Source organism: Gopherus evgoodei, chromosome 1 (genome assembly GCF_007399415.2).
Source record: "Gopherus evgoodei ecotype Sinaloan lineage chromosome 1, rGopEvg1_v1.p, whole genome shotgun sequence".
NCBI lineage: Eukaryota > Metazoa > Chordata > Testudines > Testudinidae > Gopherus > Gopherus evgoodei.
The window spans coordinates 349508502-349529101 of NC_044322.1; the positions used below are offsets into that span (position 1 = coordinate 349508502).

General features: G+C 41.6%; 1 protein-coding gene across 2 annotated transcripts in view; it reads left to right on the plus strand.

The window, feature by feature from the left end:
* Positions 1-20600, plus strand: part of SEMA3A (semaphorin 3A) — a 209648-nt gene that overhangs the window by 74628 nt on the left and 114420 nt on the right. Inside the window, exons 1-2 of one of the 2 annotated variants that reach the window (XM_030561881.1) lie at positions 4918-4995; positions 15207-15326. Coding sequence is in view for 1 of the 2 variants with exons in the window: in XM_030561793.1 (XP_030417653.1) it covers positions 15207-15326 (120 nt within the window). In the remaining variant the exon portion in view is untranslated. Of the gene's footprint in view, positions 1-4917; positions 4996-15206; positions 15327-20600 lie in introns of those variants that run through there. The other variant, XM_030561793.1, reaches the window with a different exon arrangement.

The following is a 20600-nucleotide window of genomic DNA, read 5'->3' on the forward strand; positions in this document are numbered from 1 at the left end:
GGGGAAACTTGAGCTGAACTTTATGGCATTGTTAATTTCTTGGTTAATAAAACCAAATCCCAAGATAAGGGAGAGTTTTCCATTCAATAAAGTATACGGAGTTTGTTTTAGAGCTGGTTGGAAAAAGAACTTTCTCATATGCCACTATCAAGGCTGCTGTTTCTTTTAGGCTTATTCAAGTTATTCTTGGAATATTATTTGCTTCCTTGATTAAACTGATTCTTAATATGTTGTAAAAACATTATTAATAACCTAGAGAAAAAGAAGCTTAGGGACACCTACTTATAGGGCTGTACTTCAACTCAGCATCTCAGTTTATACATTCTGAAATCCCACTTGTTTGCTGGAATGTGTCCACACAAAGCTTCAGTTTGTCTCATAGTCTTTGCTTTAGCCAGATGTACAAACATATAAGGGGGGTCATTAAAAGAGGTCTTTAGGACCACAGTTTTTTCTTGGCCTCTCTGTAGTTGTTTATGAGCCCAAAACAATTATTAGCTGCATCCGTTGAATGCCGATTTGTCATTTGCAGCCTTGAAAAATTCTTTGATTTGAATTTTAATAGAATTGGAAGGAAGAAAAAACAGAAATGGAAACAAAGCTGTTCTAAAGGACTTTACTTTTCCATATCTTGGGCTAGTGTCAGGTCAGAGTTCAGTGGTCGTGATGACCAAAGTGATCAGACTGAGTAGTCCCAGAGCACAGGAACTTTCAGGCCTGGTCTACACTACGTGTTCATACCGAATTTAGTAGCGTTACACCGATTTAACCCTGCACCTGTCCACACAACGAAGCCCTTTATTCCGATATAAAAGGCTCTTAATATTGATATCTGTACTCCTCCCCGATGAGGGAAGTAGTGCTCAAATCGGTATTGCCATTTCTGATTAGGGTTAGTGTGGCCGCAATTCAACGGTATTGGCCTCTAGGAGCTATCCCACAGTGCACCATTGTGACCACTCTGGACAGCAATCTGGAGTCGGATGCACTGGCCAGGTAGACAGGAAAAGCCCCGTGAACTTTTGAATTTCATTTCCTGTTTGCCCAGAGTGGAGCGCTGATCAGCATGGACTGTACGGGAGATACTGGATCTGATCGCTGTATAGAGAGACAAATCTGTTCTATCAGAGCTCCGTTCAAGGAGTTGAAATGCCAAAGCATTTGAAAAAATCTACAGACAGATGCCACAGCAGGGACTCAGCACAGTGCTGTGTGATAAATGTAATGGAAAGCCAAAGAATCAAATGGACGCTCATGAAAGGAGGGAGGGGAGACTGAGGACTCCAACTATTCCACAGTCCGCGCTGTCTCCAAAAAGCATTTGCATTCTTGGCTGAGCTCCCAATGCCTGAAGGGTAAAAAGCATTGTCCCGGGTGGTTCAGGGTATATGTCGTCAATTTACCCCCCTCGCCCCCGTGAAAGTAAAGGGAAACAAATCGTTTCTTGCCTTTTTTCAATGTCACCGTATGTCTATTGCATGCTGCTAGTAAACGCGGTGCTGCGGCGCTGAACAGCAGCATCCCCTCCCCTTCCTTTCCTGATGATAGATGGTACAAAAGGCTTGGAAACTATCCTCATCATCCCATGAGTGCTCCTGGCTGGCCTCGGTGAGGTCGGCCAGGGGCGCCTGGGCAAAAATGGAAATGACTCCTGGTCATTCCTGGCAGATGGTGCAAAAGGATTGAAAACTGTCCTCATCATAGCAACTGGGGTCTGAACTCCTCACCCCCACACTTTCATGTCTAATGAAAATTCTGTACTGTCTGGACTATAATAGCAGTGGGAGGCTGCCTCCACCTCATTTTATCTCACTAAAAAGTCAGTGTTGTTTCTTATTCCTGCATTCTTTATTACTTCATCACACAAATGGGAGGACACTGCCACGGTAGCCCAGGAGGGGTGTGGGAGGAGGGAAGCAACGGGTGGAGTTATTGCAGGGGCACCCCCTAGAATGGCATGCAGCTCATCATTTCTGCAGGATATCTGGGGCTCTGACCCAGAGCGGCTGTGCTCTTTGGTTCTCTAGTTGACTTGCCCCATATTCTAGGCAGGACTGACTCTATTTTTAGACAAAACATAAAGAAGGGAATGACCTGGGGAGTCATTCCCATTTTTGTCCATGCGCCCCCGGCCGACCTCAGCGAGGCCAGCCAGGAGCACCCATAACAGCAGCAGATGGTACAAAAGATTGATAACCATCATCGCCAATTTCTAATTGCAGACAGTACAAAAGGATTGATAACCGTCATTGCCAATTTCCAATTGCAGACAGTGATATAGGGCTGGTAACCGTCTCTGCTACCTTACAAAGGCAAATGAATGCTGCTGTGTAGCACTGCAGTACTGCATCTATCAGCAGCATCCAGTACACATACGGTGACAGTGACAAAAGGCTAAACAGGCTCCATGGTTGCCGTGCTATGGTGTCTGCCAGGGGAATCCAGGGAAAAAGGGCGTGAAATGATTGTCTGCCATTGCTTTCACGGAGGAAGGATCGAGTGATGACATTTACCCAGAATCACCCGCAACACTGTTTTGACCCCATCATGCATTTGAATCTCAACCCAGAATTCCAATGGGCGAGGGAGACTGCGGGAACTATGGGATAGCTACGGGATAGCTAGCCACAGTGCAACACTCCAGAAATTGATGCTAGCCTCGGTACATGGACGCACACTGCCGAATTAATGTGCTTAGTGTGTCCGTGTGCACTCGACTTTATACAATCTGTTTTTAAAAAATGGTTTCTGTAAAATCGGATAATCCCGTAGTGTAGACATACCCTCATTGTGCCCACTTGCTGCCCAGAGCAGAAGGAAGGTACTCCTACTGACACAAGGCTGAGACCAAATGAAGCCTCAGTAGGAATATGGTGCACAAGTGTGCTTTCAATAAAACTATTTGCTAAAACTCCCTTTGAGGCTTGAAAGCGTTAAGATATATTTGTTTTTTCCAGTGCTTGATTTTTCTAATCTGCTTTGTAAATTGGCTTCCTTTTCTTTTATCAGTTGTGGATAAAGAAAATTCAGAGGACACATCCTAGGGCACGTCTTTATTGTGTATTTTCAAAATTCTCAAGCACTCTGTCATGTCAAGAAATCAGGTAGATAAGACTCTAATCATTAAACACTTAATCAGGAAGATAACTGGGACTAAAGTGGGATGTGTCCGGCTCCCAAAAAAAGTCTTATCAACGTCTACTCCCCATCAGCAGCTTCATTCTGAAAGTTCTCAGGTCCCGTCTCAACAGCAGAGAGGAATCCAATTTTGTGATTATCACTGCTGCTTTTGCACTTCCTGTTCTGCCCATCCTGCGTATGAGTAATGCTGTTCCTGACATAGTCTGAAGGTTTCAAGTCATTCTTATCAGAAGACTATGTAATGATTATTGATTATGTTTCAGATTCCAGCTGCTTTTTCAAAGCGTAGAGACCAAGACCAGCATTCAAAAGTATAGTTATCACTAAAACTATTAAATAAAGCGAAGGACATAGATTTATGATATGGACCAGTTATATCATTTATTTATGCCCACATATAAATACAGTAGTAAGCACACTCCTCTTGTGGTGAAATCCCTTCCTCTGCATAGAGCCTGATTAATATGGGTGGAATCCACAAGGGTGGTGAAAATCCATTCCTCCTACACAGAGCCAATGGGAGTGACTACAGTTGCTATTCTAGGTTTATCCCTCCATGGTAGTTGCAGAGGGTGCTTTTCCCGTTATGGAATTCTGCACTAGCCTATGCAGGGCCTTCGTGAAGATCCTATTGCAGTGTGCAGATGCCCCTGTATAGCTGTTCCTCCTATTTTCTCTTTTTGCACAGCCCTTTAGTGGGTCTTAAATGGTGTGGAGGGTCTTGTACTAAGTGAATTTCCCCCTTAGTACCTAGGTAATATTTACAATAATAACTGAACAACAACATTACAATAAAACAGAACTTTACAGTGTAACTGAGGTTGTTATCTGTGTTACTTACCTAGTACAATGGACCCTGCTCTTAGACTGGGCTTAGAAGGCACTGCCATAATGCAAATGCAAAACACAAGGACTATAGTTCTTAAATGATATTATTACACATGAACAGGAATGAGAACAAAGATCCTACAAACAATTGCACGCATGCAGATAGTGCCATTATAGCATGTAGAGTGCATTTCACCGTCATGAAGTGCTCAGTGGGACTACTCACATACATAGAGTTACTTAAGTTCCAAAATATTTGCAGGGTCAGAGGCTAAGTTTCATCTTCAGTTTCTCCTATGGAACGTCAGCATAGCTTAAACTAAGGGCTGAACTGGTTGTGTGTGTCACCAACTATTAGGAAATAATATTTATTTCAACAGAGAGACAAGGTGGGTGAGGTAATATCTTTTATTGAACCAACTTCCATTGGTCAGAGAGAGAAGCTGTTGAGCTACAAGCTTGTCTCTCCCACCAACAGAAATTGGTCAAAACAAGATATTACCTCACCCACCTACTCTCTCTAACATCCTGGGATCGACACAGCTACACACCACTGCATACCTTTATTTCATGACATTTAAGCAACCTTTTTCTTCAGTTAATACTATTGCACTCTGAAAGGGATACCCACCCTGTTAAGACTGAAGTGATCACAGCTGGCAGTAATGCTCTGGTATAAGAAAGAACAAAATAAACTCCAAGATTGCTAGAGAACATCTTTCAACAGTGGAATAAATTGAATGACAGCAATAATATTAGGGATTATTTATTCTTTATGGATATCCCTGACCCTGCTATTCCAGAAATCAACTAATTAAGTAGAAGGGAGGGAAAGTAAACATATTCACTAACTGTGAAGATGGAACCTACAGGTTTATATATATAGAAACTGTCCACCCAATCTGATTTGAAACACATGATGAATTTGTTTTGTTTTTCCAGCTGTGAGATGATACCTTTAAAGCCTCTTGCACATCCACTTTGGACAAAACTCCTGATATTGTAATTGTGGAGAGCTGGAATAGAGTAAGGTTCTTTCAGTGCTCATCTGGAGTAAATCGGTATAAATCTGTTGGAGTTAATGGAGATGCATATGTGACGGGTTGGATCACAGAAACCCCCTGGGAGCTGCCACCCGATGTGCCAAGACTACTTCTACCCCTGCCTTCCCTGCCAGCTTGGGGCCTCAGCACCCTGTCTTGCTGAGCCAGACACTCCCGTCTGCTCCAACAAAGACCCAGGGTCTGAATTACTTGCCCCAAAACTGCAGATTTACCTGAAAGCAGCTTACAGAAGTGTTCCTGTCTTTAAAACTCAGATGCCCAACTCCCAATGGGGTCTAAAACCCAAATAAATCCGTTTTACCCTGTATAAAGCTTATGCAGGGAAAACTCATAAATTGTTTGCCCTCTATAACACTGATAGAGAGATATGCACGGCTGCTTGCTCCCCCAGGTATTAATACATACTCTGGGTCAATTAATAAGTAAAAAGTGATTTTATTAAATACAGAAAGTAGGATTTAAGTGGTTCCAAGTAGTAACAGACAGAACAAAGTAAGTCACCAAGCAAAATAAAATAAAATGCGCAAATCTATGTCTAATCAAACTGAATACAGATAATCTCACCCTCAGAGATGCTTTAGTAACTTTTTTCCTCAGACTGGACACCTTCCAGGCCTGGGCACAATTCTTTCCCCTGGTACAGCTCTTGTTCCAGCTCAGGTGGTAGCTAGGGCATTCTTCATGATGGCTCCTCTCACTTTGTTCTGTTCCATCCCTTTATATATCTTTTGCATAAGGTGGGAATCCTTTGTCCCTCTCTGGGTTCCCACCCCGTCATTCTCAATGGAAAGACACTAGGTTAAAGTTGATTTTCAGTTCAGGTGACATGATCACATCACTTCATTATCCACTTGCCAGCACAAGGTACACAGGAAGACTTACAGGTAAAACAGCCATCTGCAGACAATTGTCCTGGTTAATGGGAGTCATCAAGATTCCAAACCACCATTAATGGCCCACTCTTTGCATAATTACAATAGGCCCTCAGAGTTATATTTCATATTCCTAGTTTCAGAAACACGAGTGGTACATTTATACAAATAGGATGATCACACTCTGTAGATTACAAGCTTTGTAATCATAATTTACAAAAGACCTTTTGCAGGAAGCATATTCCAGTTATATTATATTCACTCATTAGCATATTTTTATAAAACCAGAAAGACTGCAGCCTCACAGCATATTTACATCAGATGAAGATCTGGCCCTGCAAGATTGCCTAACTGCATATTTCTAATATTCCCACTCACTGTAATATCTGGGAACCAATTATGAACCTTTTTACACTTTAGAATAAGGAGAAAAAGTCTAGCAATTGGTTAGAATAATAGAGATTTACATTTTAGGTTTTCAGTTAAAATGCCATTAAAAAGCATTACTCTGTTAATTCAGATCTAAGCATGCAAGCTCCAAGCTTCTGAAGGAAAGACAATTACTAGAAACCAGTGGAAAAATACCTAAATTCTGTTTTAATTTTCATACACAGAGCAGATGTTTTGACAGATGGATGGACTTTATTTTTGTAACTGTCCGGGAAAAGTCTGCATAACACAGCCTAATCAGTGTTACATATCTGTAGTGTTTGTTTTTCAATCATACTGCATTTGGCTCCTATGCTTTTGCTTGCAGACATTTTCTTTGTAATTTATTTTTTAGGCTAATCTCTCTCTGCACAGTCCCTTCTATCAATTTGATACACAAATATTGGAAACCTCTTAAAATAAATGTAAATGTTTTGTTAGTGAGACAGACATATTGATCCTCAGGTGGATCACTTTATCTCCTTTTCAGGATAGTTCCCTTGCTCTTTTTAAAGTATGCATGCATATTTGCATGGAGGAGGAGTGACAAATTAGGGACTGTAACAAAGTGTATTGAGCCTACCAGGCTGTGGATCTGGCCCATAACACATTTGACAATTCAGTGCCTTCTCACATTATAATGAAGATCTGCAGCTGAACTACAGTATGTGTCTGCAAGGGGGGGTGTCACTGGCCCTTATCTTACTCTGGGACAGATCCTCAGCTGATGTAATTGTCATAGCTACTTTGACTTCAATGATCTACAGCAATATACAGCAGCTGAGGGTCTTGGAGCCAGTGTATGTAGCAGCTTAATTTCCATTGACTTTAGTGGGAGCAGGATCAGGCCCATGATGAAAAATATGGGGCATGAGCACAAAAGTGGGAGCCAAGAACGCCAGATATCTAATACACTGAATCACTCTGTGGCTTTGTGCCTCATGTCGATATAAACTCTCATGCCTCAGGGGATAAACCATCTTCCAGTGTGATGCAGACTAAGAAGAAACTTCCCCATTGGGCCTATTATTCCATAACTGCCTTGTGCAGTTTTTTCCTGGACCCTTCCTGTCAAGTATCTGATAGTGGCCATTTTCAGGGACAGGAGACTGGTCTAGAAGTCTGATTCACTGTGGCAATTCCAGTGTTCCCTACATTTAATATAAGATAATAATGCTTTCTTGCCTCACTGGGGTTTTGTGATTCTAATATAAATTAATGTTATTAACACACTAGTAGGCTGAAACATGCTACGTAGTAGTAGTAGATTCAAAATAATTTGAATGGATCTACCTTGCTCTCACACACATGCAAAAGTTTGTGATACCCGGTTCCAAAGCAACAAAATGTTAAATAGCCTTTTTCCATTATTGCTCTTGAAAATGAATAATATTGAAAGTGCCATGATGCAAAAATGTCCATAATTAAAAAAATATTAATATAGTCAAAATAATATAAGTCAAAACCCATGACAAATGAACAATGAGGCTAAAAGTAATGCACATGCAGCATTTACAGTTCCCTGACAATTTGCTCATTAACGTTTCTGGCTTTTGGTTACTTCCTGTTCATTCTGTTCCTGCCGCTCCTGTAGATATATTCTCCCATCTTCTATATTTAACTGACATACTATATTTCTTGTTTTGTCTTTGTTTTGTTTCCAGTGTCTTACACTTTGAGCTCATGTACTTAAATACTCCACTGTGCTGGCATTGTCCTTCACATTACCAATATCCTGCTGGCCTGAGGGCATGACAGTATGTCCTGCTGCCAAGTGGGACAAGCCCAGTTTGAGACAGACTAAGTCATTCCAGGCCTGGCGCCAGGAGGGCGGGATGGATTCTTTGTAGTGAAATTGACACACAGTCACCAATTTCAAGAAGAAGGAGTATATGCCAGGTTTCACAGTGAGAGGTATGTGAATGCAGCATACCAGCCTCATTAGGAAGGGATGGGAAAGTAGAACTCTAATAAAACTGGTGGAGCCTTTAAGTCCTGACTAGACTGACAACCATATACTTTGGCCTAGAACCTCAAAGGTAAGTACCTTTAAGGCTCTGGGCCTTTGTACTTGGATGGAAACTTTCATCTAAGACTCTGCATTTGTCTTATACACATTAATTAATTAAACTTTACAGTATCTGTGAGATAGGTAATTATTGTCATCCCTGTTTGATAGACACAGAGAGGTTAAGTGGGTTGTCCAAAGTTACATATAGCAAACCAGTGGCAGAACCCAGCAGTCTGAACTAACAGTCTGAGACCTTGTCTACACTACTGCTTAAGTGATGTAAGTTACGTCGCTCAGAGGTGTGAAAAAGCCATGCCCCTGAATGACATAAGTTACATCGACTTAAAGTGATGTCCACACCGGCACTAGGTCATCAGGAGATGCTCTTCTGCCGACATAGCTTCCACCTCTCATTGAAGTGGAATAATTATGCTAATGGGAGAGCGTTCTCCCATAGGCATAGCACGTCTGCTCCAGACCCGCTATAGCAATGCGGCTTCACAGTAGTGTAGACTAGTCCTGAACCCAGTACCCTGAACACTGATCTAGCCAATATATACCACGCCTTCCCTTATTGTAGTAGATTCCTTGGTGTCAACATGTGTTGACATGTTGAGCCTGCAGGAATTCATATGAAGCTATGCAAACTGTTACATTACAGATTCTTCTTTCCCTGAAGCCCACAAAGGTAGGAAAAGTCAAAAGGTTCACTCCATAATGCACAGATAATACTGGTGACTCACAACACTGCTATACATTGCATTGCAGCAGTGCAGAGCCTGAGTGCACTCCCATTATTATTATTATTATTATTTCTTAATTGTTATAATCATCGTTGTCATCCCAGTAGCATCTAGGAGTTCCAATGCTGGACCAGGACCCCATTTGTACTAAGTAGTGTACAAACGTGAAACAAAAAGAACCCTAAAGAGTGTACAGTTGTTGTATCAATCAGGCAAGGTACTAACAAACTTCAAGAGAACTTTATTTTTAAAGTGGAAACCTCTTTACCAAGCTGTAGCTGCACTCTCTGTAACTCTCACTCTACCTCCTTAACTCCTCCCCTCTCCTTCCTGTTTCCTGTCCTTTCAGACTCCCAACAGCCAGTGCTCCCAGTTCTAATAATTACAAGCAACATCTGAACACCACATTCCCTCCTCTTTTAAGAAACTCTCCCAATTAAAATAAACGTTGTTGTTCTAACCACAGGAACAAATAGGAAATAAGACACTATACTATTGGCAGAAATATTACACTGAAAACACTGTAGATACTACATGACATAGTCTCTAGTGCAGACAGGTGGTCGTCTGGGTCTGCCAAGGATAGGAGTGCCTTTGTGGACAATGTAGAACTCTACAGTTAAAAAGCAGTCACCAAAAGTAACTGTTGCTGGCAGGCAGACGTACTGGAATATGGTTTTTCAAATAGCACACCAGCTGAAGTTTGGGTACAATATGAGGCACATCTTTAAAGTAATGCAAATAGATGGAATCAGGTAGTATAGATACTGCTGAGCTAGTGTCCAACATTAGCTGAATAGAGTGTGATTTGCGTGAGGGTATGGCGGAAATGTTTACAGTGCTCTTTATCTGTTCTGGAGTATATGCAATAGTGGTTTTCTTTGTTTGTGGTCAGCACAGTAACATCTGGTATTGTAACTGCATGCACCTGTTGATTGAACTGGCTATTGTGACATACTTTAGCAAAATGCCCAATCTTTTTGCAATGATTGCACTGAGCTACTTTTGCTGGACATCCTGTGTAGCTTACAAGGTGTTGTGGGGATCCACAGTGAAAGCATGCTTTTACTGTATTTTGAATTTGCTGATTCAGTGGCTTTTCATTAGTTTTCCTCCTGCAATTGTTTGTCTGCAGCAATAGTGAACTTTTCTGCAAAGGAGTCACAGCCTGGACTGTGCCTCCTGTATCCCTGCTCATTATTTTGGCTTCAGCTGTAGCTGACTCACTCTGAGTAGCAATAGTTATTGCTTTTTCTAGTGTAAGTTGTGGTTCTAGAAGTAAGCGTTCTCTTACACTAAGCATGGTTGTTTTCTCAATAAGCTGGTATCTAATCATCTCATCTGCCATATTCCCAAAGTCACAAGTTACAATCAGATTCCTCAGGGAAGCAATATACTGCATTACAGTCTCCCCTGGTTTCTGCTCACACTGGCGAAATCTGTAGTGATTAGCTACTACATTCACTTTTGGCACAAAAAAGTTCTTTAATGCAGTGAGTGCAGTCTCCTATTTATCATCTGCAAGGGGGAAAGTGTAAAATATATGCTGCCCGTGTGCTCTAAGGCAGTGGATTAGCAGAGCATGCTTTCTTACTTCAGAAATCTCTGTAGCACTGATTGCAAGCAGATAAGTCTCAAACATATGGATCCTGGCAATAAAAGCAATTGGAGACTCACCTGGGCTGTGCAGGTGGGTTCAGAGGCAGAAGATCCATCCTTGTTGCCAAAATGTTGTATCAGCCAGGCAAGGTACTAACAAACTTCAACAGGACTTTATTTTTACAGTGGAAACCTCTTTACCAAGCTGCTGCTGCACCCTCTGTAATTCTCACTCTGCCTCCTCAACTCCTCCCGCTCCTTCCTGTTTCCTGTCCTTTCAGACTCCCACCAGCCAGTGCTCCCAGTTCTAATAATTACAAGCAACATCTAAACACCACAACAGTTTAAGAAATGAAGGAGCATCTTGCCATTGTCGTAAGTGCAAGCAGGATTGACCTGGTGACAGAGCAGGAAACTTCACTATGAACTTATTCACTAGATGAGGGCTTAAATCAGAATCGTAACTTTATTTTTATGTCATTTATTGTAGTCTAATACCCTCTTTTATTTATTTTTTTACAGTCGTGTAAAATATATAAAGAAACCTAATCTGTTAGGGAGGTGTATGAGAATTTACTCTTACAGATTTTAAAGGATACTTTATGCAGCTGTAAAACACAGAGAAGCTATATTAGCCATTTTACCTAGACTAGAAACTTTAAATGTTATATAAATATATTTATTATAGTCAAAGGTTTATAGCTCTAAGTATCTCCCTCCTAGTGTTTAATTAGCTCTTGTATTTCTCAGACATCTATGGTTAAAATCTGTTCCACCAGGGTTAAAGAAAGAATTAAAAGTTGGAGAGAGGAAGCTATATTCTGCTTTCAGTTATGGTTGTGTAAATCTGAAATACCTCTATTGACATTAATGAAGTTACACTGCTATAAATCCAGATTAACTGAGGGCCAACTATGGCATATAATGACATGGAAAGAGTTCAATTCTGCTCTCATTTCCACTGGTTTAATTTGGAGTAATGGCGCTGAAGTCAATGGAATTATTCCTGATTTCCGCCCATATAAATGAGAACAGAATCTGACTCCAGATTTATTGGGCTTTGGATCTATCCCTCAATGCATTTAGCAATTTCATACCTTCTCACTCTATACTGCAGATAAGCAGTATTTGATTGTTCTTGTTTAGCATGTGAGTACATATGGGCCAGATACTCAGCTGGTATAAATCAATGTAGCTACATTGATTTCAATATAGTTGCACTGATTTACACCATATGGGGATCAGCCCATATACCATGAAAATTGCTAAACTGAATGTTTGTCTGCCCTCAGCTCCTAACATATTGTGTACAGTGTTTACCTGACTTTTCTTAAAAAACTTGAAAACTTGTTTTAAATTATTACAAGCCTAGTCCTCTGTGATGCTGAGTGATGTTACAGTGGAGTTGAATTTGGCCTAGGATGTTTGCAAGTGAGCAAAATCTCATCAGTCAGTTACAGATTTTACACAGCCAAATCAAGCATACTTCATAGCTCGATCCATTCAGCCAAACCCCCAAATATGAAAGAGCTTAAATAGATAGTTTCAGCTTTTGCTAATCTCTAATATTGCATGTGTTGGCTTTATGCTATGTCAGTACTCAGGCACTTTCAAGAGAGATTTTCCTTTCTTTCTTATATGCAACATTAAAAATAAAAATTGAGAGAATTGAGGAACAATATACTACCTCTAATGAAACTACAATCATTTATTATATTTAATCATTTAACCCCTATCACTGTGGCATCTGTGTGTCTAGGTAAAACAATATATGTCTGTGTGTGTGTGTGTACATGTGTGTTTGTGTTTGTATATCTGTCTATAATGTCTTTGTGTTTTTATTAAGAGAGGTCAAACTGAAAAAAAATTAAGAGAGAACACTTGCAAAACATACATCTCCAGTTCTTTCAATTTCCTGCTGGATTGTCTTAACTACCTCCGTGTTTTCTCTTCCATCTCAGTTGGAAGGATAACTTGTGTATTTGTCTGGTCAGCACTGGAGCCAAGAATGTTGTAAGACTCTGCATGTGTGTCTCCTGGGATGTTCTTTTTAATATAATGTCAGTATATTTTATGCAAATATGCATAAGCAAAAAAAAAAATCTGAAGATCAATATCATGTGTATCTTACATTATAATACATCAGAGTGGCATTACTATTCTCTCTCTGTTGAATTTTGTATAGCTTGCCTGTGTGGTGGCCTATAGCAGTCCTAGGGGTAGTAGTCTCACCTGCTCTCACAGAGCCATGGTTTGTGCTTGAGAGTCTCTTTCATTCTCTTGTCATGAACAAGTCACAGGGACTGAGGCTGCAATCCACTGAAGTCAATGGGAATTCTATATAGGCAGTGATTTAAGCATTGGGCCACTATTTCCTGATCCTGCAAGCTATCCATATGAGTGGAGACTGCACCTGCATGGAGCCTCACGAAAATTAATGGGTCTCCATGCGGCAATATCTCATGAATCAATTTGCAGGACTAAGGTCATAATCTCTACCTGTTCCCAGTGGTGGGGCAATAGAATTTCACTGTTCCTCATTTGTTTCCACTCTGACATTGTATTGTTTGCTGTTGATTGCAATTTTTGTTCCACAAATAAAGGTAAATTAGATTTTAAGAACACTATTTAGGAGGAAAAACTGTTAATTTAGGCCCCACATTCTAGATCTTGTTCAAAAGTTGCATACAACCGAATAGCAATACAAATATTTCCATTAATTTTGTAAAAATTAACATTCAGTGAAAAAAAGTTTTTATTTTGTTTTGTATTTAAATGTTTCTCTGTACTGTTTGCAATCCAGGCTTTGCAACACGATGTCAGAGCACGAGATATCAGAAAGTGACAGTGACATACTCATTGTCATGGCTCGAACTGAAGGAAATGCAAAAAAGTAAATGAATAGATACCATGTACATACTGATGAGCAAATTAGATTTTAAAATTGGTTTCCTTTTTAATAGCATAAGGCATCACTAGCAATACAGGTGAAGAATTTTATAAGTGATTATTACTATACTTATTTTTTATTAAAGATAAATGGAATTGTTTACAGTTTATTTACTTAAAGTATATAATTTAAGGCCTGAGTCCTGCAAAGACTTGTGAACATGCTTAACTTTCTGTACTGTGAGTAGTCCAACTGACTTTGCGGTGAGTAAAGTTAAGCATGTGCATAAGTCTTTGCAGAATCAAGGCCTAAGTGACTACAGTAGAGTTGAGGAGGTTATGAATTACAGCTACTATGCATATTATTATTTTAAATGTTATATCAGTGATTTATTTTGTATCAGTTCATCCCATTTGCGCATCTTTTTTTCAAATCATTAGTTAATTATATACCAGAAGACATTTCTCTTAATTATTTTATTCTGGGCGGCCATGTTTCTATACATGAGATTTGTTTTGTGAATGGATAAATAAGCTACATCACAAAGGCAGAGACTACCTCATACAGAAAGAAGGGAAATTGTCTCTATGTATTTTTTTAGGTAGGTAGTGTAGGCCCTAACTCAAAATGAAATGAAATGTCCAATAATAAATAAGCCTTACAAACACCACGAAAGGACCATAACTGTAAAATCCGTTCATTCTGCCAAACATGCCTGACGCACTGGAGCGTCCATTGTAGGGTTGCCAACCCTACCGGATTGGCCTGGAGTCTACCAGAATTGGCATTGATTTTCTGGTGACTATTGAAAGAAATCCTGAAGATTTGAATAGGCTTTTAAAAGTCCGGTCAGTGGCGTAGTGGGGCTAAGGCAGGATCCTTACCTGCCCTGGCTCCATGCAGCTCCCAGAAGCAGCCAGCATGTCCAGCTCCTAGGTGCAGGGGCAGGCAGGGGGCTCCACATGCTGCCCCAGCACCAAGCAGCAGCTCCGCAGCTCCCGTTGGCCAGGAACCGTGGTACCTGTAGGCAGGGGCCGCATGTGGAGCCACCTGGCTGCCCCTGAGCCTAGGAGCCAGCGGGACATGCCACAGCTTCCAGGAGCTGCCTGAGGTAAGTGCTGCCTGGCCAGAGCCCGCACCCCTCACCCCTTCCCGCACCCCAACCCTCTGCCCCAGCCCTGAGTCCCCTCCTGCACTCCAAACACCTCAGCCCTATCCCAGAGCCCACTCTGCACCTTAAACCCCTCATCCTTAGCCCAAGCTAAGCCCAGAGCCCGCACCTCCAGCCAGAACCCTTACCCCATCCCACACCCCAACCCTCTTCCCCAGCCCTGAGCCCCCTTCCACACCCCAAACCCCTCATTTCCGGCCCCACCCAAAGCCCGCATCCCCAGTTGGAGCCCTCACCCCCACCTGAACCCCAGCCCTCTGCCCTAGCCCAGTAAGGGGGGATGGAGTGAGTGACGGATGGAAGGGCAGGGCCTTGAAGAAGGGGCAGGGGAGGGGCATGGCTTAGGGGGAAGGAGCAGGGTGTTCAGTTTTGTACAATTAGAAAGTTGGTAACTCTAGTCCGTTAGTCATGCTCCCTGCTAGAATTCACTTTGCAAATATGTTTTCTTTCCTTCACAGAAAGAATGTGCTAATTTCATCAAAGTGCTTAAAGCTTACAACCAGACTCACTTGTATGCCTGCGGAACTGGGGCTTTTCATCCAGTTTGCACCTATATTGAAATTGGACGACATCCTGAGGTAACAAGATTTTTTAATACTTTTTCTTTAAAAAAAAACCAACCCCCCCCACCTTTATTCATGTTTAGCCATGACCTCTTCCAGCCAAAATGGATCATTACTAATTTCTGCAGTGCATAGGTCCAACTTCTGATTCCAGTGTGTTCTGATTTACACAGTATTAAACCAGAAGCTGGGAATGGGCAACAGGGGATGATTTATGATTACCTTTGCTGTTAATTCTCTCTGGGGCACCTGGCATTGGCCATTGTCAGAAGACAGGATACTGGGCTAAATGGACCTTTTGTCTGACCCAGTATGGCCATTCTTATGTTTATTACCTGCCCCCCAAAATTAAGCAAATAAAACCACACCCGCTTTGTCTGGTTTATAAAATCAAATGTGCTTCCTTTTTTAGTTTTGATAGATATCAGCTATCTGAGGATACAATATTATCAACACCTTTGTTCTAGTGCCAGCTTTGTCCTCCAGGTCTCTTCCTAGTCAGTAGAGTCTGACACTGCAGCAGCTTTCTCCCATCTGGGAACTAAGATACAATGCCACACAAGCATATTTCTCAGCTCTCCAATTTGTCCTGACACACTGACAGTTTTGCTGGTTCAAATGAGGCCTGGTTTTCTTTTTCTTACCCTCGCCCCCGCTACCCCTCCCCTTGCTTTTGCTGTTTATTTGTTGAAAGCCCATATTGTGCTCTATGTTGCAGAAAACATGAAATAGACTCAGAAGAGCTCATTCCTCTTTTTAACTAAATATAAAACTGCTGGGCCAGATCCCCACTGGTGTAAATCAGTGTTGCTCCACTAAAATCAATGGAGCTGTGCTGTTTACATAGCTGAGGCCTTCGGGGATGCAGGTGGTGTCTTAGATTTGATCCATTTTCTGCTTTGTTCTTTCCTAAAAGGTTAAAATTTTATTATAATATTAGCATAAGTCTATAATATAAGTGAAGCCACTTTGCCTTTTTTCTTTATGTGGCTTATGTGGCTATTGCTTTCTAGATCCTTTCAATTCATAGAATAAATTCTCTTGATGTGTTCTCAGCCTTCACTTGTTTAATTTATGGAGCTGAGGGGGGAGGTGCTGTTGTTTCTGTGGGGTCGGGGGAGAATCCATAGTTGTGTTACATTGACTTGCTCTGATCACTGAAGCAAAATTATTAGAGTCACCTCATGGAGTTGACATTCAGGATTGTAGATTGCCAGGAAAATAAAGACATCTTTGTTTAATGAATGACCCTCCATCATTTAAAAATTGGATTCTGCTTCTTATAGAAAAAATAACAGATTCTTTGAGTGATGACTTAGCAGTCTGGGAGTGATTTTTCCCTACAAAAATGTCTTTTAATATTCAAAACATGCATCCTTCTTAGTGTTCCAAGCATAAGGTTTTGGGAGAGATGAAGGGAGTGCTTAGTGGAAAGATTTTGGGCTCTTTAAGGCTTGTAGTCTTGGCAATTAGTGATTGTCTTTTGACCACACACAGTATGCCATTGCTTACTGCATTAAGCAGATTCTTTGCTTCCTGAGATCCATTTGGGAATTGGTAGACATATTAATTAACTCTAGTTCCGTAAGATGTGTGTCAATCAATTCTTGGCTAACTGCCAATTCTAGCTATCTGTGGAGAGATACAAGTATGAGGTCATTTACTTTTACATTTGGCTGTTTTATGAGCATACAGTAAAACTCACACACTTTATCAAGGATTTATGGAAAGGATGATCAGAGACTAGGGACCAGATCCAACCTTAGTGTAACACCACGGACTTTGACATTGGGATGAATTTGTCCCTAGAACTGTAGCCACTTCTTTGCATTTGCTTCTTTCTGATGAACTGTAATTACCAAGATGGTCTAAATCCTTGAGTTTGCTGTCATTTGGTCCTCCTGACCCTGAACACCGTTCTCAGGCTGTAACCTCACAATCCAGTCAGAGTAAGGGGAGCATGTAGCATCAGTGCTGAAAGTAGGGGTACTGGAGGTGCTAATGCACCCCCTGGCTTGAAGTGGTTTCCATTGTATACAGGGTTTACAGTTTAGTTCAACGGATCTCAACACCCCTATCACGCAAATTGTTCTAGTACTAGTGGCATGTAACTGTGCTGCCTCAGAAGCAAGACATTGACTCTCACAGTTTAATTCATCAGACTGAACATGCTACCCGCAAACATACATAATCTAATAAATACATTGTGAGTTATACTAGTTTCCTGGGAAAGGCAGGATCTTGTTTAAACCTGTTCCAGATTTGGAAAGGAATAGTTGAAGCACTTAGAGAGAAAAATAACACTGATTTCTGAAAGGACTCCCTTTAAAATGCCAAGATTTGAGCCAGAGACAATAAAAAGAGAGACCCAAAGAGGCAACATTCTCCCCACAACTCTTTTATAAAGGTTTCTAGAGAGAAACTTAGGCCTCTGTCTTGCTCCCATTAAAACAAATGGCAAATTTCCCTTTGACTCCAGTGGGAGCAGGATCAACCTCTTAGTAGTATTACCCTTATTATTATAAATCACTTTGAGTCAGACAGTGCTGTGAAGGAACAAACCAAAAGCACAGGGAGGCACAGAGCGGCACTAACCCAGGATGCATGTCTGGCTCGCTGCAGTGGAGGGGAAGAGCAAGACTTGGCCTTCTCACTGTCCTCTTTGGGGTAGCTTGTGCCTCACAGGGTGCAAACAGGAGCAGTTCTGTGCTCAGAAGATGCAGGAAACAATTCTACCTGGTCCTTGCATTGGTGGTGGAAGGTGCGAGATGTCTCCCTGCACCCTCCTCGAATTCTTGCACACTCAGACAGGCGGTACAAAATAGTGAGCCAGATCCACAACTGGGGTGTAAATAGATGAAGCATTATTGACTTCATCAGAGAAAAGCTGATTTACACCAGCCATCCCCAGCATCCTTAATTTTCTCCTCCCAAATCTCTTGTGATCGTTCATCCAATTAACAGTCATTTTTAACAGTATGAACCTAAAAGATCTGGGATCACTTTGTTTTGCAATTCATTTCTCATCCTTACTCGATAAAGGAGCTTTACATTTAGTTCAGATTTATGATATATATAAAACTTTAAGTTATTGCATCTGAAATTATATAATGCTACCACCTGTTACATATTTGGTTTTTCTGGTTTCTGTGCATTTAAAAAACCTTTGGTACAACTCATAAAATGTTGTTAAATTATACCTTCCACTCTGTTCCCCTTCTCCTCACAATACATCTCATTAGAAGAAGTCCAGAGTGCACTTTTCCAAGTAACGGACCTCCTGTTAGGATACATTTAAATCATTTTTTTCCCCACAGCAATGGAGGACCACCCCTCTCCTGAGCAGGGCCGGTGCTACCATTAAGTCGAACTAGGCGGTTGTCTAGGGCGCCAAGACTTGGGGGCGCCAAAAAGCGATGCCCCCAATTTTTTTTTACAGCGTTCCTCCCCGAGCGTGCGGTTGCTGCTCCACTTCTCCTGCCTCCCAGGCTTGCAGCGCCAGTCAGCTGTTTGGTGCCACAAGCCTGGGAGGAGAATTAGAGTGGGGGTGGCGTGCTCAGGAAGGAGGCAGAGCAGAGGTGAGCTAGGATGGGGAGGTGCCGCACAGCTCCCGGGGGGGGGGGTTTGTGGTGAGGGGGGTACCTCAGGACATAAGGGGGCTGCCATGGGGGGGCACCTCAGGGCAGGGGGGGCGGCGGGGAGCTGCCGCAGGGCTGGGGGGGTGCGCAAGGTGGAAGTTTTGCCTAGGGCGTGAAACTTCCTTGCACCGGCCCTGCTCCTAAGGAGAGTGTCTAATGGCATTGGCAGAGGTGATTGTAGCACATGTAGGCATACCTAAGCTACCTTTGATCAAACTAGCTTGCTCAATATCACAGTGAAGCCACAGCAGGACAAGCTCTCCATCTAGGTATGCACCCAGGGTCCTGGGCACCTAGCCCAGGCCTCCAACTGTGCTGTTGTAGCTTCCCTGCTATTTTTCACAGCTGATCAAAGCTAGCTCAGGAATGCCTACGTATGCTGCAGTCACATCTCAGTGTAGACACACTCCAAGGAGCACACAATGATTGAGAAATGTGAGTTACTGTTGGTAGAAAAGCAAACATGATGTTTCATCATATAATACAAAGCATGGAGCAATAAAATGACTTCACTGGGAGCAGATGTGGCATCAATGGCATAGCTCCGTTGAAGACCATGGAGCTGCCAAGTTTATATCAGCTCAGGATCTGGCCTGTGGTTTTTAAGTGAAACATTTGAGCAAGCGATGTTTTCAATTGTAAATTAAGGCTCATCTGAGCGTAAACTTTCGAACTTGCTTTCTGTCCAATTAAAAGTATGTTTATATGACATTCATAGTGCTCTCCAATTATTGGAAAAACAGAGTTTTATAGATATATATATATATATATATATAACAAATGCAAAAGAATAGGATCTGAAGCACCTCCATGGTATTAGAGTTCTAGTCATAATTATGGTTACCGGGAGATACTGGCAAAGGAAGCTATAGTTTTACTAAAAAATTGGAGCAATTACTTTTAATATAGTGATGCCATTTAAACGCTAGGAACTATCACATTACTCTTGTGATAGTAAAACATAAGAGGCCAGATGCTCAGCTGATGTAAAGTGGCATTGCTCCCCTGGAGCACTGTCTTCATTTGCCAAGGTTGTCTTTGCTACTGCAGTGAATTGTACAGGGTGATCTCCACCTTGAATGTTCCAAAGGTGAATCCTGTGGCATATGGAAAGGCTTAAAAGTTGGAGGAATAAGTAGTGTTCTTCTACACTGGGGGGCTCCTAGCCACAGAGAAACTCTATTCCTCTTATATTATGTTAAGCAAAGCTGTAGGAATAGCTCCCTGTGTAAATGTGTGGGGAAAATGATATGAGTCAGGATGGTGGCCAGATCTAGCCAGTGATTTCACAAGACTACCTGATGTGTCAGAGACACGGGGACTATTGATTCCAGTGTAGTCCTTAGAATGCATGGAACAGCTCTGCTGGCACTCTGTGCCAGCTAGGTGAATTTCACATGATCCCATGTTATCCCATGTGCAGAAATTTGATTAAGTCTAGCTTTGCACAGAAGTCAGATTTGGCTTCAGCTTCTAAGAAGAATAAATCTTGACATACTCAAAACATTGCAAGCATTTTAGGGCCTGTTCTCTTTTCAGGTTATGTGTACAAACTACTATTGATAACAGTTAGGCACAGGTATGTAAAGTAAGCCTTTCAATGAGCATAGGCAATCATTTACAACAGGTGAATGGTCATCACACAGAACAA